At 33.1% G+C, this 10,259-nt stretch overlaps 1 protein-coding gene across 2 annotated transcripts in view; it reads right to left on the minus strand.

The window, feature by feature from the left end:
- CADPS2 (Ca++-dependent secretion activator 2) overlaps positions 1-10,259 on the minus strand; it is a 571,469-nt gene that overhangs the window by 184,259 nt on the left and 376,951 nt on the right. For both annotated transcript variants that reach the window (XM_011937408.1, XM_011937407.1), the window contains exons 10-11: positions 2,231-2,339; positions 1,012-1,212 (exon numbers count right to left, since the gene is read on the minus strand). In XM_011937408.1, the coding sequence (XP_011792798.1) occupies positions 1,012-1,212; positions 2,231-2,339 (310 nt within the window). The remainder of the gene's footprint in view (positions 1-1,011; positions 1,213-2,230; positions 2,340-10,259) is intronic.

The raw sequence follows: 10,259 nt of genomic DNA on the forward strand, positions 1-10,259 counted from the left end.
AGTGAAAAAATTAATATATAATATTCCTAAATAGTTTTCACTACATATAAAAAATGTGCCCCGAACTAATTACGATAACCTATGAGTATGGTTTCTAAAATAAAGAAAAAGCTCATGGTTCACATTTAATTATTTGAACTAAAGTGCCTTTGTTTAGGATGCCCAGAAATGATACTGAAGGGTATCTCAAAAGAAAAGAGAATAGTTACTTGATGCATGAAAAGCAGAAGAAAATAATGCATGTCAAGATGTTATCCCTTTGAGAAGAATCTCAAGAATAAAAAAACCACAAGTTGAGCTGAAAGTTAAAGACAAATATTTATTACAGGTAAAACAGGATAAACTTTGTAAAGGAGTATAACAAGTTAAAACACTTGGTTTAGTGATTATCAAAGCTATGTTTGAAGATGTTTTGACCATCATTCCATAATTATTAAACATTAGTCATTTAAAATAAAAAATTTAGCTCTTTGCAACTTAAGTTAGCATTCAAAATTGACATGTCTTTAAGGCACGAGGGGAAAAAAGTTGGCTTTATGACTTATTATTTGTATCAATCTACAACAAAAAAAATAGACCTATTATCCTTCTGGGTTATTAAGAACAACTCTAGAAGGTAATGGTTCATCATTTTGGTATTCTGAAATCGTATCAAAGCAAATTTGATTTTGCAATATTTTTTCCATGTCTATAGGAGAATTAAGTCAAAATCATAATAAACTAAAATAAATTTTCCTTTGAGAAATTTTGGAGAATTTTCTTATGTGCTCTTGAGATTTCTAGAAATACCTTAATGCTTGACAAATCCATGATTGGAAACCACATGTACCATTTACTCCAGATTTATGTGAAAAATTAGATAAGTGATTATATGACTACTAATATGAACTATTTTCATTTAATTAGGAATCAATTAATGATGTAAACTATAATACTGAAAAAATTTGCCTCAATTTTATATCTTATTAAAGCTATTAATTGATAATCAAATTATTTTTAAACAAAACTTACAAAGCTGAGCATCTGCATGGAGAGTTCCTCCTTTAGGATTCAGTTTCTGGGTTTGAATTGCAGGAACTGGTTTATATGATTGACCTGTGGCTCTATACATGGCTTGAACCCATAATATTCTGTCCTGTTCATCATCACTGGCAAAGATTACAGTATCTCCTTCTTTAACAGCATTAAAGAACATATGACCACCCTGAAGGCCTGTGGAGGGAACAAAATGACATCATTAAAAATTTATAAGATTGGCAGATTTTAGTCTCATTCACTAACTGACCTCATGGAAAAGAATGGATTTGATATTAACAGTTAAATGTTTTAAACAATATTTAGCTTAAAGGATCAAATCCACAATCCAAGATTTGAAGAAAATAACAAAAAGGCTTAAGCTCCCATATCACCTCAGAAATAAAAAATAACCTAGGGAAACAGTCCACAACACAGCAGCATTCTACAAGATATATAAACACACTCCATGGAAATGCATAGCACAATCTGGTATTTCATGCCAGAGAAAGAAGTTTTATCTGTCGGCATATTTGCCATTCTATACGTGGGAAAAATATATAATGATTAAGACAAAAATGATATTTCATATTGCATGTATTTTATCTTTTATAAAATTCTTTCACAGAAGATAATATTTTGCATTTTAAGTGAACAATTAGTTAATATGGTCATAAATTTCTATTTCTTAATGTCTATTCACCAATATTCAATCATTATGTTTATTAATGTCTGCATTTCTTGATCTTAGATATTGTCATTAATATTCATTCATTCAATTTTTAAAATATCAGGTGTCCAGTACTCTTTCCAGTATTAACATGAAGGGAGAGAGAGAAGTACAAAAATATATTGTTGGAGAGAAAATTAGTAGTTACAATATAATAATTCATTTGCCATTTCTTTGTCTATTTCTTTGCTTTCCAGCAAAGAAGTTTCTGAAAACATTGTTATATCTCATATAATTATTCAATTACAGTGACTTTTACACATCTCAACCTCATGCCAAAATAATAATAAATATGATGAAATATGGTTAAGAATAAAAGCACTCCAAAAGAGATAATTTGAATCTCATAAAGTCTTGCCCAGATATATAAGTGAAATATGCACCCTATTCATCGAGAGGGGTTTAAATTGTAGAACAGACACAGGATATTTATAAGAATTCCATGCATACATACATGGCAGGGAAAGTGATTCAATTAAGATTTACCTGGGTGGGGATCGGTATAATCCACAGTATAGCCTTCAAGTTGCATTAATTCTTGTGGTTCAGACTTTTTTTCTCTGTAACTGCACATAGCAAAGGTATATTGGCTAACCTGCTCGAGAAAAAAAAAGAAGTTTATAGATTGGTCACATTAAATTTACCAAATTTAACTTTTGTTTTTTTCTTTATCAAAATACTCTTTTCCCAATTAAAAATATAACATAATTTACACATAAATTATTAAATTGGAGCATTTTTCAAAACCTAGCTCAGAGATTAAAGCACCTTTCGTTTGTCAGCTTGCATTTGTTGGTTCTTCTATGCCTAAGATCCAGTATTCCCCAAAACAATGATTTGCTGTTTCTATAAATAACAATGATTTGCTCAAGTTTCTATAAGATATTAATATAAGCACCATAAATAAGTATTAATGTTGATATGTTTGGGATTACTAGCCTATTAAGAAGATAAATAGCCTTCTTTTACTTCATGGTTTCTTACGACTTTTAATATGCTAACGTAGGCTATAAATCTCCAAGAGTAAGATTAGGAGTACTCCTAGATTTACATAAACACGGGACCACGTTTTCAAGCATATTTATATCAAGACTTTTAACAAAGTAAAAAAAGATCTCAAGGCTGTAATCCCAGCACTTTGGGATGCTAAGGCAGGCGGATCACGAGGTCAGGAGATTGAGACCATCTTGTCTAACACGGTGAAACCCCATCTCTATTAAGAATACAAAAAATGAGCCAGGTGTGTTGGCATACACCAGTAGTCCCAGCAACTTGGGAGGCTGAGGTAGGAGAATTGCTTGAACCTGGGAGGCAGAGGTTGTAGTGAGCTGGGATTGCATCATTGCACCCCAGCCTGGGTGACAGAGCAAGATTACGTCTCAAAAAAAGCAAAAGAAAAAAATAATAAATAATAAAATACAAAAATTAAAAAAAAAAAAAATCTCATTAAAAGTTGAGAATTTAGTGGCCACATAATGAAAACCTCAGGCAGGGCCAGGATGGAGTAAATTTTGGGCAGCCAGTGACAACATTACCAAGATCTGCTCTGCCTCTTAATTCTTCTTGTCTTTTGGAATTGGCCTCATTTCCTTGTGCTAAAGTCTTACTGGAACCATAGCTGTTCTGAAGTCACCTCCCTGAGTGTGTCTGCTTGGATCACAAGGCCATATTTGAGCAAAATACTGTAAATGGGGAATGTTTCATTAGCCCAGATTTGGTCAAGAGCTCATGTATGCAGCAAAGAACATTAGGTGCTACAACAGGCAGGCTCTTACAAGGTCCCCCAACAGAGATAGAGGGAGGTTCTGTTTCCAGCAGGAGAAAGGCTGTTTGGTGGATATACATCTAAATTGCAAAATATCCTACAACACAGAGTCCATGGAAAATAGTTTTGTTAGCGTATTTTCTTTTTTCTTTTTTGAGACAGGGTCTCACATTGTCACCCAGGCTGCAGGAGAGTGGCGTGATTATGGCTCATTGCAGCCTCCACCCTTGGGGACCCAGTGATCCTCCCACTCAGCCTCCTGAATAGCTGGACCACAGGTGGATGCTACCATGCCCAGTTAATTTTTAAAAATTATTTGTAGAGACAGGGTCTCTCTCTGTTACCTGGGCTTGGTTAATGTTAACTATTTCCTTTTTCTGTTTTTAAACATAAATGAAACTAAGGAAACATAGTACCTTTCAATAGACAGTGATCACTTCAATAAGACCCCAAAATAAACTAATTATGAAAAACAGAAAATATGGGCTACATTAAAATCAAGGAATTCTCTTCATTTAAAGGGTATCATGAAGAAAGTAAAAAAGGCAAAGCAATAGACTAAGAGAAGACATATGCAAAGCATATATTCAATCAATAACTCACATCAGAAATATAAAGAACTATAAACCAACAGGGAAAACTCAGAACACGTGGTAGAAAAATGGGTAAAAGATGACTGTTTATTTTTATTTTCACATCAACTCTCTGTACCTGAGGCCAGAAAGACAGGTTTGAGGTAATGACAGGTGTAAGATGCAGAGATCAACATTGTTACTTTTAAAAGGAGAAAATGTATTTCCTATTCAGAGAAAAGCAGAGCTCTTTTTCTCTGCTCATCTCTGCGCTTGTACAAAGTAAAAGGTGCAAGTCATTGTGAAAATTACTATGTTAGAACTGCTAAGTTGCAGGACAAATTGTGGATTTAAAACTGAAAATTAACACAAATATAGTACTTCATTAGAAAATATACTGATTAGATTAGCACACATGAAAATGGTTACCAGTACACAGTGTAGGGACCAAATCAAAACTGGTGCGGCTTTTATGGAAGGTCATCTGGCAACAGGTTCTGTGATATACTTACGCTTTACGTACATCACAGTACATAGGTACAAAGATGTAGCACATTTTTGCCAAGTGTGGTTATGCTTTTTTTTTTTTTTCTTTTTGCCAATTTTGATGAATGGGAAATGCTCTCACTGTTATTTGAATTCCCATTACAATACGACTGAGAATTTTCCCCTATATTCGATAAACATTTGAAGTTTTCTTTTCTGTGAGTTCCCTGATCAAGTAGTTTGCTCATTTTCTAATGTATCATTTCATCATTTGTACCCTTTTCTATGATCAATTTTGTCAGAGGTTTATCCACTTTTTTAATGTGTTAACACGACTAGGCTATAGTATCCAGTTATTTAATCAAACACTAATTTAAATGTGGCTGAGAAGGTATTTTGTAGAAATGGTGAACATCTATAATCAGTTGACTTTAAGTACAGGAGATTATCTTCGATATGTAGGTGGGTCTCACACAAGCAGCTGAAGGCCCTAAGAGCAAAAACTAAGGTTTTCTGAAAAAGAAGACATTTTGCCTCAACACTGCAGCATCAGCTTCTGCTGGAGTTCCAGCCTGCTGGCCTTTCTGGAAAACTCTTACTGATACAGTACGAAAAGTCTTACTATTTTTTATGCATTCCTTTGGTCCAGCAAGGAAGGTATCTCAAGGAAACAAATGGAGAAGTACTCAAAGATGTATATGCATTGTGTTCACTGCAGTGTTACATATAAGCAGTTTGGTTAAAATATATCATGGCATGACTATACAGGATAATACTATGAGCCATTAGAAGAGATGTGACTGATTTTTTTCTTAACATGGGAACCTAAGGTATAACATTGCCAAGATATAACATAAACAGCAATTTAAAAGCAAAAATGTAGAGTGTGATTCTATTGGCAAACATTATATATATGAATTAAAATATATATTAAAATATTTACAGTGATTATTACAGGATGGTGAAATGATAGGTTATTTTATTTTTCAGTGTGGAGTTTTTTTTAAAAGAATATACATTATTTTAAATCAGAAAAAGAATAAAGTTATTTCTATTCTGAAAAATAAAAACATTAAGCCTTAATGGGGGAGATTGAGGCCAGTATCTTGTGACACTTGTGGTTTTTGCTACATTAAATTTTCCTTGTGTCTTTCCTCATCTTATAGACTGTCAATAAATTTACTTTCTCCCTTGCATATATGTTTAAGGTTTACAAATGAAAGTCAGTTGCTCCCATCAGGGTTTTTTTTTTTAAATCACTTAAAGGTTTCGGTTTCCTTGTGTTAAAAGGCATAATTGTATGGGTGTTTTTAGGGGTGAGGGTTAAGGGGTTGGAGGTGGGGGTGTTGAGAGGTAAACAATAACAGTCCAATTGTATTTGTTCTAAAAAGAAGTCCATTCTCTTACTCTAGAAAAATAACTTAGTTCAAAGTTTCACTATTCTTTCATAAAGCTATTTTACACAGCATTATCTTAAAAATATTATGAAATATCTCCAACATAAAGAAAAGCACAATAATACACTAACATGTATATATTCATCATTCAGCTTTGTTGAATGATAATTTCTTAGAGATATATATGCTTTAAAGAGTATTTTTTTTAAAAAAGGACAGATACAATTAATGTCTATGTATACTCACCCAAGACAATTTCCTTTCTCTTCTCAGAGATAAACACCATGCTGATTTTTCTGTTTATTATATTATTTCCATGACGTTTTGAAATGTGTACCACATATAAGAAAATTGATAAACAACATCAAGTACTTTTTGCATGTTTCCAAACTTCATATGAATATATCATATATATTCTTCTGCAACTTTCTTCTCCAAAAGTTAAATGTTTCTGATGCTTAACCATCTTGATATAAATATTGTTAGTTGAATTGTCACACTTTAACCACTATCCTAGTGATGACCTGCACTTTCTTTCACTTGTTGTCCTTAAAAAACAATGCCATGATGGACATTCTTGTATATCTTGTCTTCTTGCTCACACGTGTGAGAGCTTCTCTAGTACCACATCAAGGAGTGGAACTGCTAGGTGGTAGAGCGTGCAGATCTTCAGCTTTACTGAATGTTGCCTAGCTGCTTTCCAATTTGTGCATACTATATATACCTGTGGTATATGAGTACCAGATATAATATTAATACATCTTTGCCAAGCTTGGTATTTTGAATCTTTGTATTTTTTTGCCAACTTTGATGGGTGGGAAGTAGCACTTCACCATTATTTGAGTTCACAATTCTTATTGCCAATAGGACTAAGAATATTCTCTTCTGTTTATTAGTCACTTGGGGGTTTTGTCTTCCTTCCTGATGAAATAATTTGCTCATTTTTGAATGTATCATTTAGCCATTTTATACCCTTTTCCATAATCAATTTTGCCAGAGATTTATTCACCTTTTTAATGTTTTTGAGAAATATTATTGCATTTTGTTAATCCTCTCTGTTGTTTTTCATTTCCTTAATTTCTGCCATTTTTCTTATCTCTTCATTTGGGAGATTTATCTCTTTAATTAAATTAATTAATTAATTAATTTATTGAGACAGAGTCTTGCTCTGTAGCCCAAGCTGGAGTGCAGTTGCACAATCTCAGCTCACTGCAACCTCTGCCTACTGGGTTCAATCAATTCTCCTGACTCAGCTTCCCGAGTAGCTGGGATTACAGGTGTGCCCCACCATATCTGGCTAATTGTTTGTGTTTTTAGTACAGATGAGGTTTCACCATGTTTGTTGGCCAGGCTGGTCTTCAAGTCCTGACTTCCAGTGATCCGCCTGCTTTGGCCTCCCAAAATGCTGGGATTATGGTGTAAGCCACCATGCTTGGCCTTGCTTGTTTTTTTAAACTCATATAATTAGCTTATTCATTTTTAATGTATGCATTTGTTTATTCTAAGTTCATAAACTCAGAAACTATATTCTAAGTTCATATTAACCTCATCTCACAAGTAGCATTTTTATGAGCTCCAAATATTTCTCATTTTTTATGATTTCTTTTTTATATTGGAGCTACTTAGAAGTGTGTTTTTAAGTTTGGCTTTGTGGTTATATTTTGGATTTTTAAATTAATTTCATTGTGATCAGAAAAATTCTGAATCTTAGTATTTTTTAAGACTTGTTCTGCTTAACACATGACTAGTTTTTTAATAATTTTTTTTTTTTTGCTTAAAAGAATGCATGTCTTGTAATTATTATTCAGTGATTATTCACGTCCATTAGGTCAAATTTACTGATTTTAGTCAAATATTCTATATCTGATATTCTTTTCTGATGTATCTAGTATTGAGAAATGTTAAAATTTCCTATCAAGATTATCCCTCTTTGGATTCTTCATGCAATTCTCTTAAGTGTTTATATATTTTTAAGATAAATAACCTCATATATATGCCTGAGATTGTTACTTCTTTCTCAGACTATTCTGTCTTCCTGGTAAGTTGTTCGATTTATATTTATGTAGTGAGTATTTTAAAAATCTGATACTGCTTTTTGCCTTGAGGTCTATCTTCTTGTACAGTCACAAAACTATACAATCTTTCTTGTGGTTAGAATGCATCTGGTAAATTTTAAAAAAAATCTCTTCAGTCTCAATTATTCTGTGTTATATTTTAGATCACTTTGAACAACAATTGGGGTTTTTAAAGCCCTAAAAACCTAGTCTTCTAACAAGATTTATTTTAAAGACAAGCTATATTTGCTGTACATGTTGATATATTTAGAGGTATTTCTATTATCTTATCTTGCCCTTTGTATTTGCCATGCCTCTTTTTCTTTCATTCCCTGTCTCTATTAAACATTAACAAAATCTCCCTATTTCCTCAACAGTACAGAAACTATATATTTCTTTTCTCTCACTGATTCCTCAGATCTTGATTTTAAGTCTCCTCCTGAACCCAGGAAACTTTGAGTGCTTTACTTCCGTTACCCATTCCCATCTGTTAAGTCAGTCCTCATTATATTAGTTCTACCTTATTTTAGTAATGTTTAGTATATTATCATTTAGTAATAGAAATTCATTATTAAAATATATGATCTTAACAAGTCAATATTTATTTATATTTACTCCTGAGTTTACTCATTTTCTTGTTGACGACTGCTTCTTGAATCACACTCTATCATTCTGAGTTCAATTTCTTTCTTTCTTTAATTTGAAAATATATCCTTTTGAAATATCTGAATATTTGAAAATACCTCTTTAATTTGTTCTTACTCAGGCATAATGGTATAGTTACTTATATAGTGTTTTAGCCCAGCAATCCTATCAGTAATTTTGAAGATATTCCATTGTCAGAAGGCTTAGATATCCATGTGGAAAAGACTTATGAAAGTTCAACTGCAGTTCTCGTCTTGTAATTTATCTTTTTTTTTTTTTTTCTTTTGAGATGTCTCACTTTGTGGCCCAGGTTGGAAGGCACGATCTTGGCTCACTGCAACCTCCACCTCAAGCCACTCTTGTGCCTCAGCTTCCCAAGTAGCTGGGATTACAGGTGCTCATGACCAGGCCTGGCTAATTTTTGTATTTTTAATAGAGACAGGGGTTCACCATGTTGGCTAGGCTGGTCTCAAACTCCTGACCTCAAGTGATCTGCCCACCTCGGCCTTGCAAAGTGCTGGGATTACAGGAGTGAACCACCATACCTAGCCTATTTGCCTTTTCTTTATGATTGTTCTTACATGTTCTCTTAATCTTTGTCATTTTGCACTTTCATCATTACATTTCTAGGCGTTAAAGAGTTATGGTTAATACTTACTGTATTTCTTACTAATTCATGACTATATCAGTTAAAAAATCTTCCCATTATCATCTATTCAAATGTTGCCTTTGACACATTTTTCCTTTATTTAATGTCTTTATTCAAATTCTATCAGAAATAATCTTGGAGCTTTCTTTCCTCTTAAAAAATTAAATCTTTTAATTTCTCTATGTATATTTTTTTCACTTCTTCATGATGAATTCTAGGCAACTTCCTCAGATTCTAATCAATATTCCATCATTAATTACATGACAAATTTTCTCTTCGGATGTGTCTAATCTACTGCTTACCCTGTCTGTGGAGGTTCTAATTTTAGTGACTGTGTTTTGAAGTTTTGGAAGTTCTATATGATTCTTTTCCAAATCTGCTGGTTCACTTTGCATACTGTTCTTTTCATTTTTGTTATTATTTTATTATATTTGTGAACCCGCTTATAAATTTCATCACCTTAAATACAATTATTTTATAATTTATGTATGTGAGAGCTTTATAGCTGAAATTCTTAGTGGTGTAAATGATCAATTTAGTTTTGTAATTTTAGATTGTGAGCTAATAATCAACACAGTGTTATCTCTGGATATCCTACAAAGCCTAGCTTAAGGACTCGTCTTCCAAGAAAAAGCAACTTTTTTTTTTATTACACTTTAAGTTCTAGGGTACATGTGCACAACATGCAGGTTACATATGTATACTTGTGCCATGTTGGTGTGCTGCACCCATCATCAACTCGTCAGCATGCATCAACTCATCATTTATATCAGGTATAACTCTCAATGCCATCCCTCCCGCCTCCCCCCTCCCCATAATAGGCCCCGGTGTGTGATGTTACCCTTCCAGAGTCCAAGTGACCTCATTGTTCAATTCCCACCTATGAGTGAGAACATGCGGTGTTTGGTTTTCTGTTCTTGCGATAGTTTGCTGAGAATGATGGTTTC

This window comes from Colobus angolensis, unplaced genomic scaffold (genome assembly GCF_000951035.1).
Source record: "Colobus angolensis palliatus isolate OR3802 unplaced genomic scaffold, Cang.pa_1.0 Scaffold163, whole genome shotgun sequence".
NCBI classification, from domain to species: domain Eukaryota; kingdom Metazoa; phylum Chordata; class Mammalia; order Primates; family Cercopithecidae; genus Colobus; species Colobus angolensis.